General features: G+C 46.6%; 1 protein-coding gene across 1 annotated transcript in view; it reads left to right on the top strand.

The window, feature by feature from the left end:
- Positions 1–13,179, top strand: part of NDUFA3 (NADH:ubiquinone oxidoreductase subunit A3) — a 37,962-nt gene extending 24,783 nt beyond the window's left edge. The window contains exons 3-4 of the mRNA XM_078655012.1: positions 12,136–12,213; positions 12,881–13,179. Of these exons, the coding sequence (XP_078511138.1) occupies positions 12,136–12,213; positions 12,881–12,972 (170 nt within the window). The 3' untranslated portion in view covers positions 12,973–13,179. The remainder of the gene's footprint in view (positions 1–12,135; positions 12,214–12,880) is intronic.
- The last annotated feature ends 759 nt before the right edge of the window (positions 13,180–13,938 follow it).

Genomic DNA, 13,938 nt, shown 5'->3' with positions numbered 1-13,938 from the left:
GAGTTCTGTGCTGTAGAGTGGAGTGCTGCGTTGTGTAGTGCTGCGCTGTAGAGTGGAGGGCTGCGCTGTAGAGTGGAGGGCTGCGCTGTAGAGTGGAGCGCTGCGCTGTAGAGTGAATGCTGCACTGTAGAGTGAATGCTGCGCTGTAGAGTGGAGCGCTGCGCTGTAAAGCAGAATGCTGCGTTGTGTAGTGTTGCGCTGTAGAATGGAGCGCTGCGCTGTAGAGTGGAGCGCTGCGCTGTAGAGTGGAGCGCTGCGCTGTAGAGTGGAGCGCTGCGCTGTAGAGTGGAGCGCTGCGCTGTAGAGTGGAGCGCTGCGCTGTAGAGTGGAGCGCTGCGCTATAGAGTGGAGCGCTGCGCTGTAGAGTGGAGCGCTGCGCTGTAGAGTGGAGCGTTGCGCTGTAGAGTGGAGTGCTGCTCTGTAGAGTGGAATGCTGCGCTGTACAGTGGTGGGCTAAATTGGGAAGGTCTGCGCTGTAAAGTGGAGTGTTGTGTAGTGCTGCGCTGTAGAGTGGAGCATGGCGCACTGCGCTGTAGAGTGGCGCGCTGTGCTGCAGACTGGAACGTTGCGCTGTAGAGTGGAGTGTTGCGCTGTAGAGTGGAGTGTTGCGCTGTAGAGTGGAGTGTTGCGCTGTAAAGTGGAGTGTTGCGCTGTAGAGCGGCGTGCTGCGCTGTGGAGTGGAGCGCTGCGCTGTAGAGTGGAGCGCTGCGCTGTAGAGTGGAGCGCTGCGCTGTAGAGTGGAGCGCTGCGCTGTAGAGTGGAGCGCTGCGCTGTAGAGTGGAGCGCTGTAGAGTGGAGCGCTGCGCTGTAGAGTGAATGCTGCACTGTAGAGTGAATGCTGCACTGTAGAGTGGAGCGCTGCGCTGTACAGCAGAATGCTGCGTTGTCTAGTGTTGCGCTGTAGAGTGGAGCGCTGCGCTGTAGAGTGGAGCGCTGCGCTGTAGAGTGGAGCGCTGCGCTGTAGAGTGGAGCGCTGCGCTGTAGAGTGGAGCGCTGCGCTGTAGAGTGGAGCGCTGCGCTGTAGAGTGGAGCGCTGCGCTGTAGAGTGGAGTGCTATACTGGGGAGTTCTGTGCTGTAAAGTGGAGTGCTGCGTTGTGTAGTGCTGCGTATTAGCGTGGAGCGCTGCACTGTAGAGTGGAGCGCTGCGCTATAGAGTGGTGCGCTGCGCTGTAGAGTGGAGCGCTGCGCTGTAGAGTGGAGTGCTGCATTGTATAGTGCTGCGCTGTAGAGTGGAGTGCTGGGCTATGAAGTGCTACACTGTAGACTGGGTTCTGCGTTTTGTAATGCTGCGCTGTAGAGTGGAGCGTTGCACTGTAGAGTGAATGCTGCACTGTAGAGTGAATGCTGCGCTGTAGAGTGGAGCGCTGCGCTGTAGAGTGAATGCTGCACTGTAGAGTGAATGCTGCGCTGTAGAGTGGAGTGCTGCGCTGTACAGCAGAATGCTGCGTTGTGTAGTGTTGCGTTGTAGAGTGGAGCGCTGCGCTGTAGAGTGGTGCGCTGCTCTGTAGAGTGGAGCGTTGCGCTGTAGAGTGGAGTGCTATACTGGGAAATTCTGCGCTGTAGAGTGGACTGCTGCGTTGTAGAGTGGAGCGCTGCGCTGTGAAGTGGAATGCTGTAGAGTGGAGCACTGTACTGTAGAGTGGAGCGCTGCGCTGTAAAGTGGAGCGCTGCGCTGTAGAGTGGAGCGCTGCGCTGTAGAGTGGAGCGCTGCGCTATAGAGTGGAGCGCTGCGCTATAGAGTGGTGCGCTGCGCTGTAGAGTGGAGCGCTGCGCTGTAGAGTGGAGTGCTGCATTGTATAGTGCTGCGCTGTAGAGTGGAGTGCTGGGCTATGAAGTGCTACACTGTAGACTGGGTTCTGCGTTTTGTAATGCTGCACTGTAGAGTGAATGCTGCGCTGTAGAGTGGAGCGCTGCGCTGTAGAGTGAATGCTGCACTGTAGAGTGAATGCTGCGCTGTAGAGTGGAGTGCTGCGCTGTACAGCAGAATGCTGCGTTGTGTAGTGTTGCGTTGTAGAGTGGAGCGCTGCGCTGTAGAGTGGTGCGCTGCTCTGTAGAGTGGAGCGTTGCGCTGTAGAGTGGAGTGCTATACTGGGAAATTCTGCGCTGTAGAGTGGACTGCTGCGTTGTAGAGTGGAGCGCTGCGAAGTGGAGTGCTGTAGAGTGGAGCACTGTACTGTAGAGTGGAGCGCTGCGCTGTAAAGTGGAGCGCTGCGCTGTAAAGTGGAGCGCTGCGCTGTAGAGTGGAGCGCTGCGCTGTAGAGTGGAGCGCTGCGCTGTAGAGTGGAGCGCTGCGCTGTAGAGTGAATGCTGCACTGTAGAGTGAATGCAGCTCTGTAGAGTGGAGCGCTGCGCTGTAGAGCAGAATGCTGCGTTGTGTAGTGTTGCGCTGTAGAGTGGAGCGCTGCGCTGTAGAGTGGAGCACTGCGCTGTAGAGTGGAGCGTTGCGCTGTAGCACTCTGCACTCAGCAACAATCTGCACTTTGTGTTCAGTGGCAATTTGCACCTTGCATTCAGTAACAATCTGTTGTCTGCGCTTAACAACAATATGCACTGTGCATTTAACATTGTACACTTAATAGCGATCTGCACCTGCACTCATTAACAATTTGCACTTTGCACTCAGAAACAATCTGTGCCCTGCACTTAGCAGCAAACTGCTCTCTGCACTTAACAATAGGCACTCTGCACTTAACAACAATGTGCATTTTGCATTCAATACCAGTCTGCAGTTTACACTACTATGTACTTTGCCCTTAACAATACATATCGCTCTATTACATACAACTCAACAGCAGACATCCACTACAACACATACCATCTATTACAGCATACACCATACTACAAGCTAATTCTTGAGACAATAAAAAAGCTTTCTAAAACAACAATACGTTTGTTAAGTAAGGCACATATAGCTTCAATGAAGGGCAAATGCTTAAACAATTGTAAGGCATACAGCTATTTACATCGAGATGGCACTTCCCTGTTGTTGCAAAATATGTTTTTGCTTAGACATTTAGTTTCGTTCTTAGCCGTGCTTACACATTTAGTTTCATTTTCAGTCATGCATGGACAGCTGGCTTCAATTTGGACACACGAAACTGTTTCAAACGACAACATTTGCCCATTTAGATGCTATATATTCGTAGAAACTTTCTTATAACATAAAAGCCATTTTAGCACAAACAAAGCGTTTTTAAACTGCGTACATGTAACTCAGACATTAATTTTTCTTTAAAAGGACTTAGAACATTAGGTGTGTTTTAAATAGCCTTTAAAAATAACTACAATTCTTCTGAACAAAAAATGTTAAGATATCATTCTCTTTATGTGTTGCAGTTTACGCTTTCACGGCTGCAAAATACATAAAGAAACACAAAATAAAAGCTCAAACAACTGAAAGGTATATTAGCAATTCCATCCTATTCATTAAGTGCTTTTGCAATCTCACTTAAACAAAATAACTTCACATTCTCATTATTATTCTGTATTGCAGTCTATGACCACGCAGTTTTTAAATCACAAACAGTCTTACAAACCAACTAATGCTCAAATTAATATGCCATATTGTTAGAAAAGTACAATTCATTTACACGTTATTAATACTTATTACGTATACACTGTTCTATAACTAATCTACATTGCACATTCCTTTACAGTGTGCGCGCATCTTACTACAGCATGCGCCCTCACAGCGTGCACCTCTAGACAGTGTGCACCACTTTATAGTGGAAATTTCCTACAATGCCCACCCCTCTACAATGCGCACCTTACTACAATACTTATTCCTCTACAGCGTACATCCTGTTACAGTGCGCAACATTATAGCACGTACCCCTTTGCAGTGTGCACCTCTCTACAGCGCATGCCCTTCTACACTGCATGCCTTTTGAAGCGTATGGTGTTTTACAGCGTGTACTACTGTACAGTGCACAACGCCTGCAACACCTACTCTTCTACAGCAGGCACCTTACTACATTGCGCATCTCTCTACACCATACATCCCATTACAGCGCACATCCCGGTACAATGCACATTCCTGTACAGCGTGTAACACTATAGCGTGCATCACTGTACAGCACAGACGCCTCTACCACCACTGTAAAATGCACACTCCTGTACAGCATGACACACTTCAGCGCGCACCCCTCTATAGCACAGACGTCTCTACAGGGCGCATTTCTTTACAGCATGCACCCTTCTACAGGGTGCACTTGGGTACTGCATGCATCTTTATACTGCATGCGCCTCTATACTGCGTGCGCCCCTTTACAGTGTACATTGCTCTAAAGCACACGCCATTGTACAGTGCACACCACTCTACAACGCATAGTATTGTACATCGCACATTTTCTACAATGCACAGCATTCTACAATGGACACCACTCTAGAACGCACACCACTCTACAAAATGCACACCTGTAGAATGCATAGCACTCGACAACGCACAGCACTCTACAATGCACACTTTAAAGCGCACATTGTTCTACGACGCACCTAATTGTACAATGAGCACTGCAACATACACTACTCTACAACACACACCTATTTACAGCGCACACCACTCTAGCACGCACACTAATCTACAGCACATATCACTTTACAATGCATACCAATCTAAAGCACATATTAATTTACAGCGCATATCGCTCTGCAACATGCAGTCCTCTACAACACATAGCCCTTTACAGCGCACAATGCTGTACAGTGCACATCCCTGTATAGTGCATAAACTTCTACAGCATATAGCCTTTTACAGCGCATACCATTGTACAATGCATGTTGTACTACAGTACACGTCATTTTACAGCGCACGCTCCTCTACAATGCATGCTCCTTTACAGCGCATGCCCCTTGACAGCGCATGCCTAATTACAGCACATGCCCGTTTACAAAACATGCCCTTCTACAGCACACATTGTTTTGCAGTGCATACTACTATACAGTACATACAATTCAATAGCACATACTGCTCTACAGTATGCAACACTACAGTGCAAAACATTCTACAGTGTGCAACATTTTACGCACATATCAATCTACAAAGCACTACTCTACAACGTACACCGCTCTACAGCACATTCTACTGTACAGCATACATCACTCTATAATACACATCACTCTATAACATACAGTACTTTACAGTACATATTACTGTACAATGCACCACAGCTCATGGTACAAAGAGCCAAAGGTTTGGGTGCCCATCAGGTATTGCAGCGCCGACCTGACAAGGGGAAGGCTCATATGATGAAGCATGACACCTAGCTTTGGGTGTGTAAGAGCCCTAGTTACGATAAGGGAATCCCCCCTCCCTTGTCCCTGCAAACACGAAGTGGTCCAGTTGGACTCACTATGCTTTGGCCCCTCTTGGTCCTCTACCAACCACACACAGAGGAACTTCTTACTCTCTTTGCTTACTAGTCATTTTGGGGCTTGTACATGGACGTCGTTAAACACGCCCCCCCAGTCCCTCCTTTTGTTGAATAAATTATTAAAGAGATATCCCTCAACAACATAGGTAGCTGCTTATTCAGTATACCCAAAGACATGCCGCGCACTGCTCCAAGCATACGTGCCCGTGTTTCTAAAACTAAAATGCTGTAAAATATGTGTGTGACGTGCAGCCTCACATACAGACAGTTGCACACTGTACTATCTATGTAATGTGCTTAGTGCAGCAATATAGAAATAAATAAGGAAGTCAGCCACACAGACTGAAAATCGTTCCCTTATTAGTTATATGTATCATGTGTTTGGGGTACGCAAGATTCAGAGCTAACAGTGCACTATTAATGCATTTTTTTTAACATAACTGTCCCTTCCATACCTGGTATGGGGTAGTAACGGCTATATATATATATATATATACACTTACAATTAAAAGCACACACTTACTTTACAGCTCAGTTGTCAACTCTTTGCACTGATGCTCAAAAACAATAAATATTTGCCACAAACCTTGGAGTGATTTGATCAATAAATGCCAATTTCCCAATACCCAGCTCCCAACCACCCTTTACACTTGCAGATTAGCCTTAACAATTGCAGATTAACTTGTTGTAGTACATTTGAATTTCTTTCAGTGTTCCCATACAACAGCACTCAACCTCTACACAGCACATTCAAAGCACGGCAGCGAGAACATTACTTAAGTTGCAAAAGTGTATAAGTGTTAGGAGTTGCAGTTCGCCTCCGTTCTGCAATAAAACCGGTTAGCTGAGCTCGAATCTGGAATTATTCTCAGGGTCTGAAGATATCATGGAGGTGATTTATCTCAGCCTTTCATCATTTTGTGTTCCATACATTCCGCTCAGTATAGTGTCAGAAAAAGGGGTTCATTTCAGATCCCTGTGTGCAAGCAGCTGTTAGGAGCGCACTTGTGCGTGCTCGGAGTTCACTAGTCTATGCTGAACAATCTGCATCTGTTCACGCCAGAAGTGCGTGCGTGTTTTCGGTATTACCCCCTGGCTGATAACTGAATCCATGTGAGTCTGTCATGACTAGGAAAAGTGGACGGCAGTCAGCCATGTTTGAACTGGAAGCAAACCACCAGTCTCTGTGCCCTTTCATCATTCAGAACTCTTGTTCCGCACACCCTTTGTTCCATTGTCCTTACCCTTCTGCCCTCTTTCGTACTGTTTCCTCCCTGTGCTTTTCTCTGCGCTATTCGCTTCTCTTCGCCCTTTATGCTTCAGTTCTCTGTGCCCCTCTACACCCTCGGATTCTCCTGACCTCTGTAACCTTCTATTCTCAGCGTCCTTGTACCTCTTCCTGCACCATGCGATGCTCTGGGTCTCTGGGCCCTTCAGTTCTCCTAGCCCCTGCGCCTTCCTTCTTGGGACCCTTTGGGCCTCTCTCCCTGGGGCCTCCAGTTCGGTCTCCCTCCTGTACTCTCTATTTCTCTGTGCCCACGACCCATTCGTCTCACTCTCTCTCTTTCCTTGCATCCTCTGGTACGCTAGGCCCCTCCACCCTTGGCCTTGGGTTCTCTCACCCCCTCCCTCTGGTTCCTCTGCATCTTGCAGTTCTCTTACTTGAGCCTTCGGATCTTCAGTCCCTCTCTTTCTCTGTGGCCCCACTCCCTTCAGTACAGTGGGCCTATGCAGCTTTCGCCCCCCCCCCACCCCTACAACTTTTGGTTCTATTTGCTCTCTTTCAAGTTTTCTAAACACCTCCACCCTTCGGTTCTCTGCTCCTTGCACCCTTCGGTTCTCTGCTCCTTGCACCCTTCGGTTCTCTGGCCCCTCCACCCTTCGGTTCTCTGCTCCTTGCACCCTTCGGTTCTCTGCTCCTTGCACCCTTCGGTTCTCTGGCCCCTCCACCCTTCGGTTCTCTGCTCCTTGCACCCTTCGGTTCTCTGGCCCCTCCACCCTTCGGTTCTCTGCTCCTTGCACCCTTCGGTTCTCTGGCCCCTCCACCCTTCGGTTTTCCTTACCACTGGGCCCTTCAGTTCTCTTAGACCCTGCACTCTTTGGATCTCGGGGCCCTTGCGGCTTTCGGTTCTCTCTCTCCCAGCGCCATGCGCTTCTTTGGGCCTCTCTTCTCCTGCACCCATCGGTCCTGGGACCTGTTATGGCTGTCTGTCTATCTCTGCTCCCGCCGGCCCTGGGTCCCTTCTTGCACCCTATGGTTCGATGGCCCTCCTGTACCCTACGGTTCACTCTCTCTTCGCCTCTCTCAGCGCATCCACTCTATCGTTCTCTTGCTCTCCTTGCAACCTTTGGTTCTCACCCCCTGCATCTTTCGTTTATCTTGCTACATATTTCGGTTCTCACGTCCGTTTGGGTCTATAATAATAAGAAATAAATGGGGTCTCTCTTTTTCTCTCCTTACATCCTTCGGTTCTCTGGGCCTCGGAGTTCTTCCGTTCCAGGAGTCCCGTCGCGGCCGGCAAGAGGGGGTAAAGGGGGGGGAGGGAGCTCGGCGCGAGTGTGGGGGGAGCGACACAGTAATGCCAATAAAATTTCAACTAAACTTACCTTAACACCTTCCTCCAACTGCGTCCTTCGGATCACGTGCCACCGCTCCTGCTGCTCCTAGGCAGCCTCCCTCCCGCTCCCCTAAGCCACACTCACTGCATGTGGGGGCGTGGGGCCCCTCAAGAGATTCATTCCCGGTCTGATCTGGGCGGCGCGAAGAGGGGCCCAGTCCTCAGTTAGAAATGGCATCTGTTACGCCAGGGCCCGGGCGTGCGCATGCGCACCAACCATTTCATTAATGAAGAGGCCATGGCATGCGCGCACTGAAGAGGCTTGGTTGCTACCTTTGCTGAGTGAGGGGCCCCCTGAAGCGCGAGGCCCCCGGGGCCCCCCCACACTGCGGGGGCCTGTGTTACGCCCCTGTGGAGAAGGGGCAAAGTCAGCCACTGTCCGATGGCAGAACACAGAGGGACATATTCAGAAAGGCATATTGGAATATATGAAGCAGGTAATTACTTTTACATGCCATTGTGAACTGTCTCCAAAAGATTAAAAAAAATAATAATGATACACACTTGGTGCACATAAAAAGCTCTGCACTCTGTGTGTGCACTTTCACTAATATGGAATTGGACGTTTGGGGCCGTTTCACAAAAGTGCAATAGCATGTGAAAGAGCATTCGTGCATTACTACTTCCTGGCCTCATAAATGCCTTTGTAAACAGACCTCTCTATCCTGTAGTATGTGCCTCCCAACAGCCTACACCGAAAATCAATTGGTGCTGGGGTGCGTGCAGGGCGGCTGGGGCCTCTCAAAGTATAAAGTCCACTCTGTCGAGCAACTGTTGGATGAAAAGTCCCATGCACAACCAGAAAGAAGCATCTCTTATTAGGGCTCCAAAAGTTAACGTTAAAAATCTTTATTCATGCCATTTTCACTTCATTCTTTTTCTTGAAATTATCAATATCAGGATTTCCGTCCTTTTACAGCATTCTTTCCATTTAACAATAATTTCAGCTCTAGCTCCTCCCCAGACTCTTGACAGGCATCCCTTCCACAGAAGTTTAAGTGAGTCATGCATTAAACTGAGGCAACGCCCTCCACAGACTTTTAAATCACTCATATTAAAGAAGCATTTGCAATGCAATAGATCTCGCGTTTACGCAAGTTTAAGCCATTGGCATTGTAAATGACAATGCCTTTTATGTTTTAAAACCAAAACATAAATAAAAAGCATTGTCATTTATAATGCCAATAGCATAAACTAGTGTAAATATGAGACCTATCCTCTCCATCCATCCATCCCCTCCACTCCACTCCATCCATCCATCCATCCATCCATCCCCCCACTCCATCCATTCATCCATCCCCTCCACTCCATCCATCCATCCATCCCTCACTCCATCCATCCATCCCCCACTCCATCCATCCATCCATCCCCTCCACTCCATCCATCCATCAATCCATCCATCCATCCCCACTCCATCGCTATCATCTTGCAAATCATCTTTATACACCAATACAGACTTTGTTAAAAATGTAATGCAACACATTGTCATATACAATGCCAATAACTCAAACTTTAATGCTGCGAGACCTATTGCATTGCAAATGCTTGTTTGGGCTTTGGCGTCAGCCCTGGAAGGCATAACCCCGCTGTTTTAACAGTGGGTCTATCCAGGCTAGTTTTCAGTAGGAATAGAAATCCTATACCAGTATTCTTCTATGGCGACACACTGCCAAGTTGTGTAAGAAATCTGCCTTAGAGGCGTAACATCTGGGGCCGTGCGAGGGTATCTAAAGATATATTTTGTGTAGTCTTTTAGAAGTAAGGTACATATTGTGCAGAATGTTAAACTGCAGGAGTAATATCTAACATTACAGGAGACTTGTGTAAGTTGCTGAGGGATGCCTTTTTGTTTCTTGAGTGAATGCTTACTAAATAAAGGTTAAAGGCTTTTCTTCCCATCTCTGGTGTTCAGTGTCTGGCGTGTGGTTATATCTATCATAATACTCTATTCTCAAATGGAATGAAAGACTTTAGCAGTGTCTCATAATTCACAAATTGGCTTGCTGGAATCTTATGACTTCGGGCCAATTTCCAGTAATTTCGGATCCGTGTATGTATATCACCCAATGTTTCAATACCTGCTTGCTTCCATGTCCCCATTAATTCTTTCACTATTTTAGGTAAGTGTTGAATCCTTGTGTCCACTCCCCTATTGACCCATCTGCTTTGTTGAATTTACATAATGGACATGTATGGTTTTTGCGCTTCCTATCTCCTTTCTAAGTCTATTCCATCAGTACTTCATTGCTCTTAATAGTATCCAAGGAGAATGAAAAATTTCCTAGCTATCGTAACGGAAAGTTTCAATTCTATTAAGGACCCGGAGCCGAGGATTATGCTATTCTTTCTTCACTTTATTGAATAGCAGCCATTCAAAGAACTTAACAAACCACTATTCCCATAAACCATAGGGAATAACAAAATCAAACAATAGAGTGTCCCAATACAAAGTGTCCGCATCAGTCCACCAATCACAGGTCTCCATGGCTATGATAGTCCTCTGTCATCTTCCATTTCCCCTCTTTCGTCGCTCGAGGTCTCCCCAGTGGAACATCTCGGGAGTCTTGTTTAGCGGAATCCCCTGTCAGAAATAAACACCACCATCAGACACTAGCAAAGGCTGAGGTTCTACCCTGTAGGGAAAAGACAGAGCAAGGCAACACAATGAGAAACAGCAAATAGCACATCAGGACCAAGATACATCATAGCCAATAGAATGCACAACAACAGCATATCAGAAACAAAAGAAACACTTTACTTAGTCAATTACGAGGGAGGAAAAGTACGAGAAGTGTACCCTGGGTGGGATAATCCTCGCCTCCGAGTCCTTAATAGAATTGAAACTCTCCGTTACAATAGCTAGGAAATTCTTTATTCTATGTCAAGAACGGAGGCGAGGGTTAGGCTTGTTTAAAGCTTACTGACTACTAAGTGAGCCATATCAATCACTGGTTTGAAGTAAAACCGTTTGAAGGTTGAGTCTGAAGACCAGTCTGCTGCATTCAGAATGTCTTTCAGACGAGCTCCCAGGGTAAAAGCTTTCGAGGCCATGGCCCCCCTAGTAGAATGAGCTCCAAAGGCTCTGAGGTCAGTACCAGCCTCCTGCATCACCCACCTCACCCAGCGAGCGATGGTGGGGGAGGAAACCACTTTGTGGGGTTTGCGCAGTGCGATAAGCATGTCTTTCCCCCTGAGGACGAAACTCCTCTGACATCTCCTCGTAAGCCTTGAGGCACAAGACCAGACAAAGCTTGGGGGAATCCAGAAAAGCGCAATAGAAGATGGACGTTGTACCACACTTGGTCCTACGGCGAACATTAAAGGTGAACCCCGAGGGGGAAAAGATCCTTCCGTTGACATCCAGGGCCCTAACATCTGAGACCCTCCTGGCAGAGAAGCATGGCCAACTTTGCTGACAGCTCCTTATGAGAGAGGAACCTGTTCGGCTACCAAGACAAAAACAGATTCAACACCAGATTGCACCCCAGAGCTGTGAATAACGAGGCTCCAGAGGAAGAGAGAGGGGAATGCCCCGTAAGAGCCTGCATACCAAAGGATGGTCACCCACCGGGGAACCATCCACAGGCATGTGCCCCACTGAAATGGCGGATCGGAAAATATAAACAGTCCTATATGCCAGACCGCCTTCCGCCAACAAAGCCAGAAAATTCAGGATCGAAGTCCCATCTGTTGCCATGGGATTGAGACCCGTCGCACACACCAATGACACCACCTTCTCCAGGTGGACCTGTAACGCTTGACTGTACTGTCTGCCCAGGCCTGGGACCCCCCATCGTCCCCTGTACACCTCCAAGCCATCAACGACAATGAGCCTTGGGCTATTAGAGGATGAGGAACCTTGTCCGGACTGAGAAGGAGGGTGGGAAGGCGGGGGAGTGGGATTGGAAAATTGTGGTAATGAGCAGATTTATTCTTCATTTGTTGATAAGCACAAGCTTTACTAGATCGGTGCATAGCTTTCAGGTTGTTTCAGCCTTCATCATTAAAAGGATAATAAAATGAATAAAGTTGTTGAGATGAGAGAAACAACTGTACTCTAAAGCGAATGACTATTGCAAAACTGCTGCAGGCTGTATATAAACATGAAGTATTTAATTGTAGGTGCCTTATTTTTTCATTTTAGCTATAGTTGCCCCAATGTTGAGTCCATACACCAAGTATTCAACAAGAATAAACCAAGCTACACCATACTGGTACCCAGGTAAGTGAAATTCCATACAGGATGACGTCCCGCTATTTCGCAATACTTGTTTGTTGCTGCTTGATTATATTCCCCGCTCCCATCTGTATGTAAACATACGTTCAGTTTTAATAGCTGAAAGATGAGTATGTGTCAAACATCTAGGCCTCTGTGACCCTGGCTAATCATTGTCCTGTTAGGCCTCCCTATTTTAGTGTTTTGTCTTTTTATGTAGGGATGTAACTCCTAGCGCTACAGTGCATTAAAGCCTTTACCCATAATATCAAACACAGATATATGCTGGTACCTCTGCAGAATCACACTATTTTTTATAGTTTACACTGCTTACAAGGGATTTAGAGTCTCTCAATATTAGCTTTATTCATAATAACAGGTTTCATAAAGGTTTCCTATTTGGGTAATGTCCAGAATCAAATTGTCTCTATTCTCCTAACCCACTGGGCATTGCCTGTCTCAAACACTGGTAATCACATACAGATATTATCACCTAAAATATTTTATTGACCAGTAGCCAAATGGCAAGTTCAGAGAATGGAAATATTTGAATGCTGCTTAATCTATTATTTTACTGTATTCCCTTCAGATCTCTTGCTTGCTCAGGTTCTCACGCCATACTGTCATGATTTGTTCTAATTATTATCACTCTCCGTCTCTACATTGTTTTCAGTTCCCATTCGGGATGATGGAAATTTACCTGATGTTCCCAGTCACCCCATGGACAAACTGGGGCCCAACCTGCAGTGGCTGAAAGAGCTGTGACACGGTGCACAGGCGAGAAATCCTCCAAGCAGCGATCACCTGAAGTTCGCGTAGAAAGGAATCTGCAACTTATCAGTGCTTATTTTTCTCAAATTGCTGCATGAAGGGTGACATTACTTCTCCACATCTTCCCAATTATGTCCCAGTGCAAGCTTTGTAAATATAGACGTACTCCCTCAGAGAGAAAATAAATTACATTGATGTGTGCCTTCTGTATTTGTTTTTCTTCTCAATATCTGTATATTTCAAAGCCTTGTGAATCATTTGAACCTCAGAGCAGTAACTTGCCTCTTTCATTTTTATATTTAATACATCATAAAAGCATAATGAAGTGCAAATTGATATCCATTTCAAAAGCCACAGTATCACTAAAGAGTCTTCTTGATGCAGGTGACTTTGCAGTTCTGTCAAAATTGGTTGAAACCAATAATATTGTCCTAATATTGGAAATAGCCACATTGCAATAACATGGCCTGAGACTTTAAGACCCACAAGCTGGTACACAGCAAAAGAGAATGCAAATTGGTTTTATTCTTAATATGAAAACCTACAGGGAACACAAATTAATTGCTATTGTACGGGCATTTGCAGTAAACTTTCTTCTCTCAGGACTCGTAGTTTGCGTCACTTTAGTTTTTTCCCCATTAATTCTGCTACTGACTATGTTCTGTCAACAAGTTGGTGTTGCTCAGAATTCCTAGAGTTAAACAATATTATTTTAAATACCCAGCCAGATTTAAGACAGGCTTTTATGAAACATATGAGTGGGTACATCAGGTGAACCTGTACTTTCTTGCAAAGAGAGAAACAATGTGTCTTCTGAGTAGCAGAGCGAAGACTGTGTGGTGCGGCAGAGCTGGTCAATTCATGTAACATTTATGGAAGTGAGTAAAGGTTGTAGAAATGCCTGGAATTTAAATTTTTGAGAAGATGATTTTGGGATGGTGTATCTGACCGAAACCATCT

This window comes from Lissotriton helveticus, chromosome 7 (assembly GCF_964261635.1).
Source record: "Lissotriton helveticus chromosome 7, aLisHel1.1, whole genome shotgun sequence".
Classification (NCBI taxonomy): Eukaryota; Metazoa; Chordata; class Amphibia; order Caudata; family Salamandridae; genus Lissotriton; species Lissotriton helveticus.
Note: the sequence above shows the minus strand (reverse complement) of the source record. Positions and strands in the feature narration are given on the sequence as shown.